Source organism: Microtus pennsylvanicus, chromosome 7 (assembly GCF_037038515.1).
Source record: "Microtus pennsylvanicus isolate mMicPen1 chromosome 7, mMicPen1.hap1, whole genome shotgun sequence".
Taxonomy (NCBI): Eukaryota; Metazoa; Chordata; class Mammalia; order Rodentia; family Cricetidae; genus Microtus; species Microtus pennsylvanicus.
In genome coordinates this window covers 92,631,352-92,649,806 of record NC_134585.1, presented here as the reverse complement: position 1 = coordinate 92,649,806, position 18,455 = coordinate 92,631,352, and the positions used below count along the sequence as shown (strand labels likewise).

General features: G+C 37.0%; 1 protein-coding gene across 1 annotated transcript in view; it reads left to right on the top strand.

Moving 5' to 3' along the window:
• The window catches only part of Ndst4 (N-deacetylase and N-sulfotransferase 4), a 267,713-nt gene extending 249,616 nt beyond the window's left edge, over nt 1-18,097 (top strand). Inside the window, exons 11-14 of the mRNA XM_075981451.1 lie at nt 4,274-4,444; nt 5,426-5,535; nt 11,630-11,732; nt 14,417-18,097. Of these exons, the coding sequence (XP_075837566.1) occupies nt 4,274-4,444; nt 5,426-5,535; nt 11,630-11,732; nt 14,417-14,536 (504 nt within the window). The 3' untranslated portion in view covers nt 14,537-18,097. The remainder of the gene's footprint in view (nt 1-4,273; nt 4,445-5,425; nt 5,536-11,629; nt 11,733-14,416) is intronic.
• The last annotated feature ends 358 nt before the right edge of the window (nt 18,098-18,455 follow it).

Below are 18,455 nucleotides of genomic sequence, written 5' to 3'. Positions count from 1 at the left end.
TGTAGATCCTTACGATAATATGTATAATAGAGTCAGTCATATAAACTGTGGAAGGAAATTCCAAACTAGAGACAGGAATTTATAAATCAGAGCCATGCATCTTGAGAAACAGAAATAATGAAATCACATCAGAGAGAGTTTACTGATGAAAAATACTCAGAAAGATGAATTGAAGGAACCATTGTGAACATAAAGACTCCAAGGGCAAGAGAAGACAATGCTGGCAAGTCCAGGTTGTGACGACAGTGCTAGAGTAACTAAGAAATTAGACAAGTAGACAAAATAGGTCTGAGTCACTTTAATTGAACTAAATGATGTGGCAGAAAGTGTGGCCCTTAACAATCGGGTTGAAAGAACCAAACTATGTGGCTTTGGTCAATTCAAAAGTGTAGAAAAAAGCATCATGGTAGCCACTGCTAAAAACTCACAGATATAACTCTGATGAAAAAAAATAAAACATATGGTTATTACATATGAGAAGAAGTAGCCTTAGAGAAAAAACACTTCATGGTGGTGGTCACATGAATTAAGACAAAAAGATTCCAAAGAGAAAAGATTAAAGACACAGTAGAAAAACAAATGGATAATCAATTTTGTAATTGATTATAAATGCCAGATGAGACATTTGTGGTAAATTCCTTAATAAATAGAAATGTATTTTCAAAGCATAAAGCTGGATAATATAATTAGAAAGAAAACACAAAGAATACTGTGAAATATCATCTTTTGGAAGGGGCATGGCTATTGCACGCACGAGGTCACGTTAGATGTGGCTCCCTGCATAAGACCTGCACAGATCAAGGCAGCGATGATTTCAGCAGAGATTGGGGAGGGCCTTCGAAAGCGCTGAGAAGCTATTGACAATTGATGGCTTCCAGGGAAGGGAGAGTCATTTCTCTTTAGGCATGCAGCCACTGGTAGGCTGAGTTTGCGCCAGAGGATGACTGCAGCACTCACGTGCATTTGTGCAACACTAACTGCACTCAGTGGATTAAAAAATAAATAAATATGAAAGAAGACATGAAATTGGAAGGAAGAAGTCAAAGAAAAAATGTATGTTGGGAGGTAAGAGATGTAAAGAGCAAGATATGTTGTATTTATGTGTAATATTTTGGAAGAATAAAGAAATATTTTAGCTAAAAAGCTATAGGAATATTAAAATTAATTATATACAAGCATTAATACACTTTGAGTTTTGTAGAATAAGAAAAAAATGAAGTAGCCTAAAAAACAATGGAAATTGAATAGAAACCAGCAGAGAGATATTTTACAAAGGATTTTCTTTTAAAAAAAATCCACAGTGATCTCATAGTGAGCAATATTCTTATCGACTCTCAGTTATATCATTTATATTTCAGATCATTTTATATTTTGTCTTATAATGATAACTTATAAGGCAAAGCAAGATAAATCCATTTCTTTTAAATACTACCAATAATTTATATACAGTTTTGTCTTAGTGAGGGTTGCCACTGCTGTGATGAAACACCATGACCAATAGCAACTTGGAGAGGAAAGGATTTATTTTGGCTTATGTTTGCTTCCACAGCACTGTTCATCACTGAAAATCAGGAATGCAAACAGGGCCAGAACCTCATGCAGAGGCCATAGAGGACTGCTCTACATTGGTCTTCTCAGTCTTTTCTAATAGAGCCTAAGATTACAGCCCTGGGATTGCATAACTCACAATGGGCTGAACCCTCTCCTAACAATGATTAACTAAGAAGATGCACCTCAGCCAGACCTTATGGAGACATTTTTCAGTTGAGGTTCTCTTTATTCAGAAGACTCTATCCTGTGTCAAGTTTACATAGAACTAACCAGAACATAATGTACAACACGTAGAAAAGTGAACAAGAATGACTAAATATTAGAGGATATAGGAAGACTAAATGTAGGCAAGGAATGTGAGTCATGAAAGAGGATAAAAAGATAATTGTTTTTCTATTTCTAACTCTGTCATGGATTTTTCAGTTTTGGTGGTAGATAAGCACATAAAATATATTCTATACTGAAAGTGTAAAATCCAATAGGAAGTCCCACCGCTTCAGAATTCCTATTCTAACTGTATAGAAGTCCATTAAGAGGTAAAGACTTTGAGTCTGATTAATTTGGGTGCGTGAAGTTTTTTATTTGAATGGCTTTTATAATAAAGTTAATTTTAAAAGCTATCAAAATACTGAGATATAAACTTTAATTAAAATTTTTAAATTCAGATATTGTGAGAATGCTGAATATGTAATCCATTTAGGAGAGAATAAAAAAAATGTTCTATATAGATTAAATCACTTGAATAAAATAGAATTACATAATACAGTGCTTATCTGTGACTACTTTCAAAATAAATTCTTTGGATACACAGATTTAAGGGGATTATTTTTTCTGATAATACTTTTTATTGCCTGTATTGCTGAAGCTAAGGCCCCAATGTGTTCCACATTTCAAAATAATGTAGCCTAATTCTTAGCTAGACCCGTCCTTTCAGTAAGGACCGTAAATCTGCAGCTCAGCAGGTGTAAGCCAGAAAGCAGCAGGAATGTCACCTGCCACTGTAATTTCTACCCCACATTTTGATAATGGAACTCACAGAGGAACCAAAGTGCTATTTTTTCCATAAAATATGTTCCTTTGTGACTTTCCGGTCATATTTTTATGCTAATCTTAGTTGCAGGGATAGAAAGAAAATTTGACGCTAAACTTATATAAGTCAATAAGAGAAGATTGAGCACACTCTTGTCACTGCTTAGAACAGAATTTTAGCCCTGCTGTACTCTATTAATATTCACCCCCCACACGTTTACAGTTTTTTCCCGATTATGGAATCTCTGCATGTTTTGCTGTTTAGACTGATTACGTAATCTGCATGAATTCGACTTGATGCATACAGCAAAATATTAGCTTCACTTATCAGACAGCTGCTTTCCTCTCTTGATCTCTGACCCCTCACTAAATCACATTTGCTTTCTAGAATAATTTACATGTAAAGTTTACTTAAAAATAATAATAATAATAATAATAATAATAATAATAATAATAATAATAAAACAGTTATTGCCCTATACCAGGCCCTGTATATTGCCATCCTTTCTCCAGGTTTAGACTTTTCTCCATATTGACTTTGAGATTTATGCAACACCAGTTTATTTATATGCGCACACCTGATGCACCTTGTCTTTCCTTGCCTTTTCTGCTTCTATCTTCCCTGTTTGTTTGCTTATTCTACAATTATTGAAATTTTTTTGGCTCAAAAAACATTTGGCTCGCCGGGCAGTGGTGGCGCACGCCTTTAATCCCAGCACTTGGGAGGCAGAGGCAGGCGGATCTCTGTGAGTTCGAGACCAGCCTGGTCTACAAGAGCTAGTGCCAGGACAGGCTCCAAAGCCACAGAGAAACCCTGTCTCGAAAAAACCAAGAAAAAAAAAAACCAAAAAAAAACAACAACAAAAAAAAAACATTTGGCTCAAAAGCTTTGACCATTATTAAAGTTTCCTTCATTTGTAGTCTAAGTTATTCCTCTATTGGCATGGTTGTCACCATCAAGAAATTTCTTAAATATCAGTTAAATGTATGACTTTGATGTGATCTGTTGTTCCACTGCCTCTCATGCTAGGTTTCATTTCCTTAAAGACAACAATTATGCCTCACAGCCTTTTTATATTCCAAACTATCGCTCCTTTTGTTGCTGCTCTAGGGATGAGACTAATATCTTTTGAACATCTGCATTATTAAATTTGTCTCTTTAGTTAGGCTCTGATATTTTGCCAAATGATAGTTTTGTGGGAAAGACTCCTAGGCTTTGGTACTGAAAATCAGGAGGGAAATAGTATTTGGTGAAGAGCCAGAGAGAGCAAAAGCACTTTGAACATCCTCAACTTGAATAGGACATCTAAGCAATGGTTAGGAATCAGGATCTGAGGTGTCTGCATTCATAGAATCTGGCACACCGAGAAGCCCCCAGAAGGAGCTGGGAAGACACAGTAGGCCAAGCAATGTGTGAGACCATACCTATCTCAATTCCAGCTTATCAAGCTTAAATTTTATCTCTAACCTATTTTCATTTATAATCAGACCCTTGTAGGAAATCCTTTCATTCTGTCTCTGCCTTTGAGCTACAGGTTTTAAAAGCAAAACAAACAAACAAACAAGAAACAAAACCAAATATGTCCGCATATCACTTGATATTCTGTGAGAGCACACTCTCTCAAATGCACAGATATACACACACACAAAATTTAAAATAAATATAATCCTACACTTTGCTTTTCCTTTAAAGCACCAACGATCCCATGAAGATCCAGCTGCCCTGAGGTTCAATTTCTATGAAGTCATCACAACAGGACCTTGGGCCCCAACTGATTTAAAAACATTACAGAGGAGGTGTCTGGTACCTGGGTGGTATGCAGTGCACATCGAAAGATGGCTGACCTACTTTGCTACTTCCCAGGTAATGGTATGAAATTAGTTTTCATTTATCGTGTTATGATTGCGTTGCACTGACACGCAGGTAACAGTTTACAATAGAGACAATAAGAACTGCGAATTTTTACATATTTTTACTTTACTAATACCTTTCAGGGTAGCTAGATGGCTCTGAAGCACATCCAAAGAAGACTTTTTTGATGAGTAGTTGGTTTTAAGAAATACGTTTTTCCAAAAGAAATGTCATATAATTGAAAATTCTCAACAAATAGTAGAGAAGCCAGTTAGCCAGATACTTTGTAGAAGTATCCACGTGAATTCCTGCTGTGATTCTGTTATCTGAGAACCTTATTGGGAAAGAAGAGGCTCTTCGACTAGATGACCATAAAGAGAAGAGCCTTAGCAGACATGGGACAGAACCATAGTAAGATTTGAGAAAAGCATCCTTCATGTTCTTCATTTCAGCCTCGGGGGCAATTTAAGCTCCAAGGGAACAGGTATTCACACTCTCTTTAAACATCCCCTTGGGCAAGTTTCCCATTCTCCAGCAGTGACCTGATGTGAGAAAGTCAGGAGCAAACATTTTCCTCTCAGTCATGGTTTGTAAGAATAGACCGGAGACTTTCACCTTAGTGGTCACTCTTGAGCCATTGGCCTCAAGGTTAGTGATGGCATTGATTAGACATGATAGCTGACTGGTAACACACTAGAGATGGGAAACCTCTGGGCATACTACAATCCCAAAGCAACAGACATTTGCATTTGCTTCTGGTAAAAATAAACTGAGTTCATTCACCAGCACAGCAACAATTTCTATGGAAAATTTTATCTATTACTAGTTAGGAAAGAAGCAAAAAGAACCACATTTAAATGCATTCTATGTAGTGCATTTTTTCTTCTCGTTCAAAGTGACCTGATTTATTAATGCCATACCAGGTCAAGAGGGGCAGCTTGGTCGATTTAATTCGGTTTTGCTCTTCATAAGTGATTATTTTTGGCTTTGCAGTTGCTAATTATTGATGGACAACAGCTGAGATCTGACCCAGCGACTGTGATGGATGAAGTCCAGAAGTTTTTAGGAGTTACACCTCATTATAATTACTCCGAAGCACTAACGTGAGCTGATTCTCATGCTTGATCTCACTTCCATCATTTGCCATCATAAATTATCACTGGTCTGTATGTATGTAGCATCATTTATACTAGCTATGAGTTTATGCATCATTCTGCCACTCAGACACAAAGAAATATTCTCATTACTCATAAGTTGTCTCTTTATGAATAACAGGAATACTTTACATTATAAAGTATAATAGGTATTTTATATTAAGATAAATCTCATTTTTGAGCTTTCCTCCAATATGGGTTTGTTTAGATATCCTATATGTGTACTTGGTGTACAGTGTCCTAAAAACTCAAGTCACAAAGGTGAAAATGACTTGTCCTCTCAGAGCAAGTTATAAGTGAAACACGGTTCTGCGATGGTGGCACATGTCTTTAATCCTGGCACATGCAGGCTGATGCCTGAGTTCAGGGCCATTTCTACAGAGAAAATTCCAGGACAGGCAGGGATATGCAGAAGAAACTCTATCTTGAAAACAAAACAGACAAACACACACACAAACAAAAACATAACAGAAGAGAAGTGAAACCTGGACATTCATCATTTCCTGTGAGACAGTGAAGAGTATTTCAGACTGATTTGGGGAAGTGCATTTAGTTTGTTTGTGTGATATTATTCCTGGGGAGATATGAGTAAACATCTACTTATCCCAGATAGGGAACAAACAACAGACAAACTTACACATACCACTAAAGTCTATTTGGGTGAAACATTGTACTTTATTGTGGTTAATGGAGGAACAGAAGTAACTCAAAGACAACTGCTACCACTAACCATCTGTCCCAGCACACCTGAAAAAAGCTAGAAACCTGGAGCAGACTCCACTGCCTGCAGGAAGTTCTACAGGTTAGAGGTGTCTGTTCCTGGTGCTTAGGGTTCCTGAGCCTCCTGCAGGCAGCCCAGTTGTTCTTTGCTTGATTTGGTTACTTTGACTGGTACCTCTTTGTCCATGCTGTTTCTCCGGTCTCTGCTTCTGTCAGACGTCTTGGTCTGAGTCTTCAAGCAGATAAGCCCCTCTGACAGCCATGCTCAGAAGATTTTATTGTTTATATACTTTGGGGGGAAGAGGCACCTAGTGAATCTGCTCAGTTTCGGGGACTTCCTGTAGCTCTTTTGGGTTGTTTATTTCATGCCCCCTCCCCATAAACATCCTGTTTTAAAGTGTCATGTTGTTTCATCTCACTTTTCCCATCCCATGTCTTAAGAAGTTTACCTTCAAGATGGAAAGATTTAGCCTCACTGAAACCATTACACAACAATGTTTATTCTCCATTTATTAGAATGTTAAAAGCCAAATACAGTGTGATAGTCTCTTGTTGCATTACAAACCATCACTAAAGCTAACACATATGATGGCAGCCCTTTTGCCATATGGTATCGTGGGTTTTGTAGGTCAGAGAGTAGAAAGGAATCACTGAAGACTGGTTCATTTCTACCCATTGATATGTAAGATCACCATCGGGAAGACTTGAGTATCTGGTTATGACTCACATGGCCAAATGAAATTGTCTGGAGGCTTCTTCACTCACATCTTTGGCCACTGAGTCAAAGACTGAATTCAGTAGCTTGAAGACTCTACATGTAGCTTCTCTCTGTCCTCGGCGTTTGCACAATAAACTAGTTGTATTCTAAGAAGGAATATACAGCAGAAGGATCATGTGATCGTGGCTGCTGTGACCTAGACTTGACAGCCACAAAATTTGCTTCATGCTTTCTTTGTTCTGTTGGTCACAACAATCAGTGAACCAAGTCCAAATTCAAAAGATGGAGATGCAACCCTCTCTCTTGGCAAGGAGGGCCATGCTGTATTACAAAAGGACATGAGGAATAGAACATATGTGGCCTTCATCTTGGGAAGACAGAATTATCTATTCAAGTTATTTTATAATGGGGTAAATAAGTTAACAAAAAGAAGCACTCCAAGCAGCTGAAACACACTTTAAAAGGGCATGTACTCTACTCATAAAAGGCTCCCCCAAGTTCTGATATAAAGCCTATTAAATTTTAGACGAAATTCTAACAAGCCTGATTATATAATTTCCCAGTTCACAGAAGATTAGACTCAGCAATTAGACAATTATAGAGGGTAATGGAGGGACAGGAAAAGCAGTAATGAGATTGGGTTTTTCCTTATCCGCTAAAACAATCCTAATGAAGTTCTTACCTACACATGGAAATAGCAGTCGCACAAGGCATGCCCCTGTTGATTGAGCAGACAAAGCTTCCCATAATGTGTTTTGCATTAACAGTTATTGATGTTGGCATATCTTGCCCTTCTCAGCATTAGCCTAGGTAATGGTTCTGTCCCTTTTTTACTGCAAATAGTTGCTTATGGCTCAATAAACCTATAAAGCCATACTTATGAAGGAGAGTTTATAAACAAGTACAAAATATATGGATTTTAATATATCTCACCTATCACAAAATTTAAGCATTGTAGTGATGCTTGGCATAATAAATGAAGTCAAATGTCAGCCAACTCATGTCCTAAAAGTTGTTTAACAATTATTTGAAGAGGTTTTGAATCTTATGTTCACAATTTTATGACTGTTAAAATAAAACCATACAACAATGAATTGATATAACCTAGAGAAAATCAGTCTATTAGATGTAGCATCTATGAAGTTAGCAATACAATACAAATAATAGGAACCCAAACAGTCAGGGTCACAAGAGCCGTATGTTTAAAAATGACCTTCAGTATTCAGGATGGCTCATTCCCCAGTCTGAACAAAGTTCCAATTTAAAACACTTGTTGTGCAGAACAAAAAAAACACACAGCTTACCCTGAGACCTTACACTACCCAGAAAGGGAAGATGTTGTCGGCATGGTTCCGGACACCTCAGCTTTGTTACTAGCATTGTAGTTTGACTTCACACAGTTAAACATTCTCATCCTGAGGCAGAAAATACTGAGGGCCATTGAGATGCTGATGTCCCTATCTCATTTCACACAGCAGGCCAAATTGTTTTTCCTCTTGGGAAATTAATGAAAACTAGAAGAAGACCTGTGATACACAGGGAGCAGATTGGAAAGTTCAGGCTGGAAATGACTCTGTCTTCTCTTATCCACTTGACTACTGATGTATCTTGATTTTAATTGGTAACATGTACAAGTACAACCTGAACAGCATGGATCAGGTCTCTCTAACAATAGGTCAGGAAAGAAACTAAGGAAAATTTCCCTCTTGCCATAAAAGAGATCACATATGTGCAGAAGCAAATTTCAGGTGCAATGGTGTTAGAGGAATGGGCCCAGGGCAACAAAATATTCTGCAACTAATTAACTTTACATCCCAGTCAATTATGCTTCATCTTTCTAAAACATCTGCTGAGCCACAAAAATGCAAACCTTTTCCATGTTTTATGCATGGAGCAAGTCCCATAGCGATAAATTTAAATTTTCCCTTCTTATTTGGTACATTCTTTCATTTTTCTTATCTTGTTAGTACTCAACAGAAATTCTCAGACATTTGACTTTACACAAAACAAGCCACACATTCTTCCCTTTGTAACCAAGTTGCAACCATAGTAATAAAATAGCATTAGAGTTTCTGTCAGCGTCTAGGGATCTGATTGGGTCAAAGCTACAGCCCTGCTTCTCTTCCAGGTCCCAGAGTCAAGGATAGTATCTGCAAGCAGGGCTCTTCCAAAGTCCAATTTATCTGCAACTGGCTGTAACCAAAGGTGTCAAGATGCTTTGTAGGAAGGTTGGCATGTGCCAGGCACTGTCTGTGAAATCCCTCCTGCTCTTGTCCTTTATTTGTCTTTTACAAAATGGAATTGCTTCTTGGAACACTGGTGAGTGGCTGATCAGTCTGACTGGACACTGCAGTAGACATATTCTTGTTCTTCACTGACTTAGTGGGACTGATTGGAACTGTAAAATGCCATTTCTCTGTGTGTGCGTGTACGTGTGTGTGTGTGTGTGTTTTCTGGCTTTATGATTAACATAGCAACAGCAGGAAATGACAAGGGAAATATAAATTTTGAAGTTTTAACCCCAAATTCTACCTGGCTGACTGGTTGTGCTGATAGTGGGCACCGGTGTTCTCCACATGCTTGAGAAACTAGGCAGTGAACTGGAGAGGTTTCAGACATGTTGATGGCAATGGTTTCTTCTTCGGATTGGCCAAGATCTTGGATATTTGACCCACAAAGAACTAGAAAGAGCCTCTCATTAACAGCAAGCAGGCTGTTCCTTTGCTGAGAAAGCAAGGGAAACATTTCTGATTATGACCTTGTTCACTTTCCACGGTTTTAATTAAGTTAATTCTCCTGTTTAACAAAGAAAGTAGTGCCTGGAAAATTATACTAGCAACAGCAGAATTGTGTGGTCTACCCTTCTGTTTCTTGAAATGGTTTGTTTTCATCGACGGAAACATTTGAAACCCATGGCATCCTCTGAGCCTTGATGGTCCCCAAGATCAACCACACTCAGTTTTCAGCACTGGCAACCATGGCTTCTCAGCACTTTTACCTAAAACAAACAAACAAACAAACAAAAAAACTAAACAAAACCTGTGAGTCACTACAGTGTCAGTCACATGGCAGATCTCAATCTACAACTGGCTGTAATTTATATATTACACTGTTTTCTGTACTGCGTTTCCACTGGAAAGTCCCAAGGATTATGGCACTAATAAAGCTATAACACCTAATGTGCTGAAGATCACATAGAAAATCCAAGTTCCTGCCTTGGTTTTCTTGTTTTTGTTTTTTGTTTTGTTTGGTTTGTTTTTGTTTGTCTTTTTAGGAAAGTCATAGTCTGGTGAGAATATGAATATGAATTATAAACTTAGTCTGTTAGACTTTAGTAAGCACAGCAATATATTCTTCAGAAAAGGGTGGTTTAATGCTTGGATTTTATAAGTGCAAAGAGGTGGTATCAGAAACACACCAACGTCCGACTCAGGTACTCTGCCTCGGCATAGAATGGATTTCAGCAATTCCAGGTGCGTTCCTCCACACCCTTGACATTCTCTTTTAATGATTATTTCCAGGAACTGTGTTTTTGAACAGGTTACTATTAGCGCAGTGTTCTACCCTGAAAAATGCATACTGATTTTCTTAAAATAGCTGTGTCATGAAATGTCTCATTATCACCATGGCAAGGTGTCAGATCTATACAGATTTAAATGTGGTATCTGGCCAGTCTGAAGGTTAGACATCTCGAGCTGCGTGGCAAGTGACAGCTAGAGAGTTAAGTACAGATACCGCTATGAGATTCGCCGACAGGATCACCTGCCTTCAACAACAGGCAAGAAAAGGGCTACATTCCACTTACCAGCTAGAATGCCTATGTCTCGTATCTGAAGACATTATGATGTCTTTACATTTAAAATGTTTACACATTTTTAAAATTTTTACAAGACATAGTTATCCATTTAAACAAATATTATTCTTAAGTAGGAAAAGTTCATTCTTTCTAAGCACAATGTGATATAATTGAATATTTTAATTTTTTTAATTATGAAATATCTCCAAGTTCACTTGATTGATTAAATGAAATACCATAAAAACAGATTAATACTAATTTGCTCCCTTCTTATTTATTTTTGAAAGTTTAAAAATGTAACTATAGAATAGAATACAGTATTTGTTTTTCAAATTAGAAGGCTTAATTATAATTATACTCAAAATAGTATACTTACATGAAATTTGAACCCATTAAATGATTTCAGAGAACTCTTTTTAATATATTTTAACATGGAAATCACGTGTCATATACAAACAAAGTATCCAAAGGCCCTTTATATGTAGGCTGTAAGCTTTAATATTTAACCCTTTGCTTTTTTTTTTTTTTTTTTTTTTTACAGATTCATAGCTAAAGCATAGAACCTAAGAGTTTCAATATAAAATTTTGCTGCAGGTCTTTGTGCCTTTTCTCTTACAGTAAAACTACTTGAAAGCATATAGTATAATATAGCATTTTTAATATCTCTTATCATTTCTTAAATCAGCAGAACATTTGTCAAAATGAATGAAATTAAAGCAACAGGCATAGAAAAGTGCAGCTCTTTTATCTGACTGGGAAGGCTCTTTACTGAAAATGACTTGCAGTTACACATGTTTTATATATTTTAGATTTGATCCCCAAAAGGGCTTTTGGTGTCAGCTCCTGGAAGGAGGAAAGACGAAATGCCTTGGTAAGAGTAAAGGAAGAAAATACCCACCCATGGATCCAGAGGTAATGTGTGCTTGGTTTGAATTACTCTGGCCAAAATACACTGCTGTTTGAAAACCAGGAAGAAAAGCATGTATCTTTCTTTGCTGATATGTCTTTGAAATCAATCGTTTTACATACTTAGAAGCTGTTAGAGAAAGAAAGAACTGATAAATGTCATTAAAATTGTTTCCTGTTGGAATTCAACTTATAATTATACACCAAAATCAACTCTTTCTCACATTGAAAGGCACTTAATAATTGTTTGGTAAGCAATTCTATAAAAAAACAAAACAAAACCAGTATTACTAACATGTAGTCAGCCTACATTGTTCTAGTTTGACTTTTGTTTCTGTGATAACTATCCTGACTAAAAAGCAACGTTGAGGAGGAAAGGGTTTATTTCCGCTTACAACTTCCGGGTGACGCTACACCACTGAAAGAAGTCAAGCAAGGTAGGAACTTGAAGGCAGGAGTTGAAGCAGAAATGGTGGAGGAATGCTGCTTACTGGCTTGCTATCCTTGGCCTGCTCAGCTACCATTCTTCTATAGCCCTGGCCAACATGCCCAGGGTTGTCTTTTCCCATGGTGGGCTGGGCGCCCTGGCATCAATTAGAAGTCAAGAAAATGTTCTGCAGTTGTGTCTACAGGCCAATCAGATGGAGTCAAATTCTCAGTCTAGGTTCTCTTTTACTCAGATGTCTCCAGTTTGGGTGAAGTGGCAAAAACTAACCAGCACACATTCATCTGGTGCCAATGCAGAAGACAGAAGGATAAAATGGCTACTGAAATTCATTATGGGGTGAATAATTTAGTTAGGGTCATTGGATGAGTTAGGATTGGCTTGGTCATTGTATTAGTTAGTTAGAACAAATTAGTTAGGGTCACTAATTTGTGGAGGCACAAAACAATAATAAGCCAAACTCCAAAGACAAAAAATAATGGAAATCCTATTATGTGGAAAGATGTATTGTATTAGAAATTGTGGATGGAAACCAGCCAGGTATTGTGAGCATTTCCCCTAAGGCCAGGTAGGCAAGGGCAGTATGCATCCTTCATGTGTTGCCATGGTGATACAAGTGCCAGAAAGTCCTCAATTTACTTTTGAACTCAGTAATTTCTAAAGGGTTTCAGAAATCACTTTAATCTGCCCAAAACATCAGCGTAGCATCCCCACTTCTGTAAACATCTTATTCCCCATTTGAGGTGCACACCATCTGCTTTAAGGGGAGAAACATAATGAAATGCGTGGCGAATGGTCCAAGATGAAATGTAATTGTCCTAAATCCATTTCCACAGTATACACAAAAGTTGCTAGGGGAGTTTTATGAAGAAAGAAATTTATTTGTATTTAAAATGCTGAGAAGAGCTTAGGGGAGTTGGTAGAATTTCTATGCAAGAGGAAAATATGTTTGATCACTATGAATATTTGCACATGAAAGTACTGATCAATTTTATGGGAAACAGAAAAAAAAACAGAAGAAAGTAACTTTATTGGGTAGTTTTATGAAGAATATAGCAGGAAGAAAAGCAAGTTAACAATTTTCTATTTTCCAGAAATCCAAATATATATATATACTCATTAGTACATACGATATATATACATACACACACACACATATATATTCATTCAATCATCAATTTATCTAGGGTCTGAAATGATAACTCAGTGGGTAAGAGCACTGTTGCAACTCCAGCAAAGCCCCAACCTATCCAATGTCTTATTCTAGCCTTAGCAGGTACCTGTGAGAATATACACAGAAACACACACATTTACACACACGCACATAAAAATAGAAGTGATCTTGAGAGTCAAACTCTTCAGGTTTATTCGGCATTTAAAAATATAACCAGGCAGCCTAACTCTTAAGAGGTATTGTTTATAATAGTTTATAAAAAGAGAATTCTTGAATAAAATTTTCAAATATATGGTGTAACCAATTATACGTATAATCAGTAATTTTACTCTGTAGGCGGAGACCACTCGCTCATTTCTCAACTGCTCAGACCCAATTAAAAATGCAGAAATACACAGTTTGGTCAATAGTTTAGGTGTATTCCTACCTATCTCTTATATCTTAAACTGAGCCATTTATTTTGTGTATCGTCACCAGTCTGTGGTTTATTGGAAAGATTCCAGCAGCGGCATCTTTCTTCTTTGGCAGCCAGATGGAATCTCCTTGACGTCACTTACTCCCTTTCTATATCTCAGTTCAGATTTCCTGCCTGCTTTACTCTGCTCAGCCATTGGCCGAAACAGCTTTATTCATTAACCAATCAAAGTAACACATACAGAAAGACATCCCACATCATTACTCCATTATAGACAGATATGTTTTTAAAATGTTTAGTATAAGGAATAATTTTTAAATGAAATTTGTATGTTTTATCATACTTGTTCCAATACATTTGATTGAGCATTAATACGATCTCAATCTCTGCTATTATGCTTCAATATTTTTCTCAAAAATATTTTACAACTCAAAATCTTTAAGTGCCATAATGGCAGTTTGCTCTCCCGGGGTACACTTGTGCATCTTTATTTTATATCTATGATTTAGTCAGAATTTCTCAATGTGTAAATGAGTGATTAAAGAAAAATAGTAAATGAACAATTTGTAGATACACACTGGATAGGATATTTCTAAAGTGTAGATAATTGAAGAGCTAAGAGAGTCCTTCCTTTAAGTCGTCTTTTTTGTTTCCAGGCCAGAACCTTCCTCTCCAATTACTACCGGGACCACAACGTGGAGCTCTCAAAACTGCTGCACAGGCTGGGGCAGCCCCTGCCCTCCTGGCTCAGACAGGAGCTGCAGAAAGTGAGATAGCACCAGTGGGGAGAACGCGGCCCAGAGTCACCGTGAATCAGAAAAAGCAAACCGCACAACTTTATCCTTTTCATACGCTTGTCAAGAGAGGAGTGTGAATAAATCTCCTTAATGTCTTTCATAAAATGAAAACATATGCACACATTGGCAATTATTAGCATTAATCCTTACGTAAGGCTTTTGGGAACAAAACATGGGGTTTGTGGCACTATCCAGTTTCTCTAGTCTGGGGATCATCATGCTGCTCACTTTCTCTGTTAGCTAGCTTTCTGGACATCACATGACTACTAATGTTCTGACTAGTTGCAGATTGTCAATTAAAAAATTTGAGAAAAAGATAAGAACTGCAGTGTCTATAAATGAAGTCAGATGTAAGCCACTGTCTGAATTAAGGGCTAATGTTTATAAGTATCATTTATCGGGTCCTGTTGGTCCATCTTCCCCTTGTAAGGTGGGGAGAGACCATGTTCATTGAAAGTTCCGGTTAATCACAAGGGCATGCCATCCTCAGAAAACTCCAACATGGTCTCTCAAGAGCTCCATTAAGACAGAAGTTGTGATTCTGAACCCTAGTTCAGAATCCATGTTCTACTACATTACCAAGGTTCTCACCTTGGCAGTGATGTAGCATTTATATATATATTTTGTTCGTTATTCTAAAAAGGAAGAAGAAAAGCTTTGTTGACTAGAAATTTAAAGACAAAATTGTACTTGCAGGTCTAAATAGGCACTTTTCCTTCTATGTAGAAAATATTTCCATATCTTTAAAGCATGATGCTTCATATAGGCAACTACATCTACTATACTAAAGTTTTACTGTCCATTTTTAAATATATCTAAAAGTTAAGTTATATCCCAAAGTTACGTGTGAGAACATCACTGATTCCCTAACTTGAACCCAGTTTCATGGACATAAAACTCACAAGTTAATTTTAAGACAAGAAACACTATTTTTGTTTTGAGTTACAGCTTCCTATTATATCTGGATTATATAAAATTGTGTTTACCAGAATTTTATCCTGTTTGTCCATGATGATCTATGAAAGTTTTGTTTATCTTTTTAGTGATACTCGAAGGTAAAATTTTACCAGAACAGTTGATCAAGGTGACTTTGGGAACATTACCCACAATTCTCCCTCCTCCAAAGGTTGTAAATAATACCATCATCCCCATTGTTAGAGAATTTATTCTTGCATTAATTTAATAACAGATGTGTATTTTTTATTTTTGATTTTCAGTGGGAAGATGAATTAGACATGCACAATTGTCTATTCCAAAAGAGCATTGGTGTCTTTTTGCATATTGAAAATCCAACTTGTCATCTCTATTTCTTTATTTTCTTGTTTTTCTTCACAGTCCTGCCTAAAGTCTCTTGATCTTTATCAGAAAATGTGAAATTTAGTAATATAAATCACAATAATTCCCAGTGTCATTTCTAGCTGTAGGATTTCATTCTCACCCTTGTTACTTATGCCAGTGTTTGACACAGTCCCTTAAAATGAAGAAACAATAATGATAATTATTCATTTAAACTAGAGCCATTTATTCACCACCTCCCTCCCACTTATATTAGAGTTTCTGCCACCTTCTTTTGTTCTGTGTGAGACAGACTATTACTATTTAGCCCAGGCTGTCTTGAAATGTGCAATCCCTCTGCCTCTCCCTCTGGAGCACTGGGATCCCAAAAGTGCAATACTACACCCAGCTCTAATCATTGTTTTCCTGACCTAGAGGAAAATCTTCTTTCCTACACAGGGGACTAAAATGATAGTTAATAGAATGGAAAGAGGGCACTTTCATATCAAATAATATTGATATAACTCAATAACCTCCAGCTCATCATCAGATTTGGTCATGAAATGAATTTTCTGCATTTTCTCACCTTCTAATGATGTATACATATCAGTGCCTCACCCACCAATATCTGAAATCAAAATTTCACCCAGGCATAACCATTCTCTTTCTTTCGCGGTTATTGCGAGCATTATGTGTATTTTTCTTGCTATGTTGGATAATGAAATGAGCAACTGTATTTAATTATTTAACAAAACTTCTAAAAGTTTGAAGGAATCCGCAATATGAAACTCTGCACTGTAACGATCTGTAAATCTCAGCTTTAATAATATTTTCCTTTTTAAGACGTCTTCCCACCTCAGGATTGGTGTCTCAGAATTCAATAGTGTCATTTTTCAGAATTTTAAATTACATCTTCAGTTTTATGCCACATAAGTTTATTTAAATACTGGAATATTTTTTATGTCCTTTAGCATACAGGCATGGTTTCTTCATTCCTTTCCAGATATTTCGGGCCTTGCCTGATTTACAAGCATAACTGTCAATTAGCTCATTTGTTAAAGGCAAAAATAATGTTTGTTTCAAATAGTAACTCCTAAAAGTTATATTATGAAAATTCATCTAAAATAAAATTTAGGTTCTATTTAATAATGACCAAACACAATTTCAAAAGTATGAAGAACAGCATTACTGTTTCACACACACACACACACACACACACACACACACACACACAGAGAGAGAGCTTATAGAAGTTTTCGGGGGGGTTGCCTAAATTTTAGCAAACCAAACTTGTATTCAGTCCTGTGCTGCTTTTTAAATCTTGCCGTTTTAAGTAATACAAAATAACCTATATTCTGGACTTATTGATTGATTTATTTTAAATTACAGGCAGCACAAAATATTTATAGAGAAATAATATTCAAGTGTTCTATTTGTGGTGGTGGCAGAAAATGCTGTTTGCTTGAGGAGGCAGATGGGCTCAAAAATAACCCTGGCCGGGACTTTATGGAGAAGACTATCTAACCTAGTAGTCTGGGAATATGAGATGTGTTTTTCTAAATCAACTTTAGGAACTCAGTACTGCCAGAAAACTACATACATACTTCAAAATGAGCAAATATCTGTAAATGTGTTTTGTCTTAGGAACCTAAAGAGTTTTTGGTCTCACAAACAATTGTCTTTGTTAGCAAGTGAGATACATGGGATAAGCAGAGCAAAAAACGCGACATTGACTGAAATGAAACTGTTAAAATAGCTGTTGTCACCCTAGCATAAAGGACCATGGCTGTCTCTTGAGCAGAATCTACCCTGCCACTGGCACAGCCCCTGGAGTAATGCTGTTTCTCCTGCAGCTAGGCTTTAGGCGTTAGTTGATTCCTCCTCTTCTTGTCTTCATCATCGCATATGCACTTCCTGGATGCCAAACATCAAATGCTTGTCACCCAGACTTGGGAATGGGTCCTTCAAAATCGGCATCCTCATCCCAGTCCTACCTCTCAGTAGCTGTGTGGCCTTAGATAATTTGTGGAACTTCCTTGAGCCACAGTCTTTTTTTTTTCTGTAAAGTAGAGGCAATGAAGTAATTACTCTTGAGGTTATTATAGCCTCCCGGTAAGAATGTTTAGATAACAGCTCAGTGCCTGATCTAGCTGTGCTGAAATATGTTAGTCATAAAAACGATGTATAACCAATCATGGCTGTCTTCTATTCCATCCAACAGGACTGTCTGTTTTCTACTCCTGCTAATAATAAAACATATATGACAAAAATATACAATTGTATCTGGTCAAACGAGAAACTATCTTCCTAATCATTGTCCCAAAGTTGTGCTGCTCTGGCCCGCTCTGGCGAGCAGCACTCACAGTGAGGTGACGCCCTCTCTGTTCAGATGGCTTTCCTCCTCTCTAGGGACAGCTCACCAGCGTGTCCTCACTGGTGACTTCCCTTTTATCTGTTCTTTCTCTCTCCATCATGCTTCTTTAACCCAGTGGACACATTGCCAAAACTATCAGATCTACACCTCTAATTTCCTCAACAGAAGAGAAGTTTCTTGGTGGCATATGTAAAAATATGTTATATGGAGGCATATATAATGCCATCCATCTTCGATTAAAAAGTATAA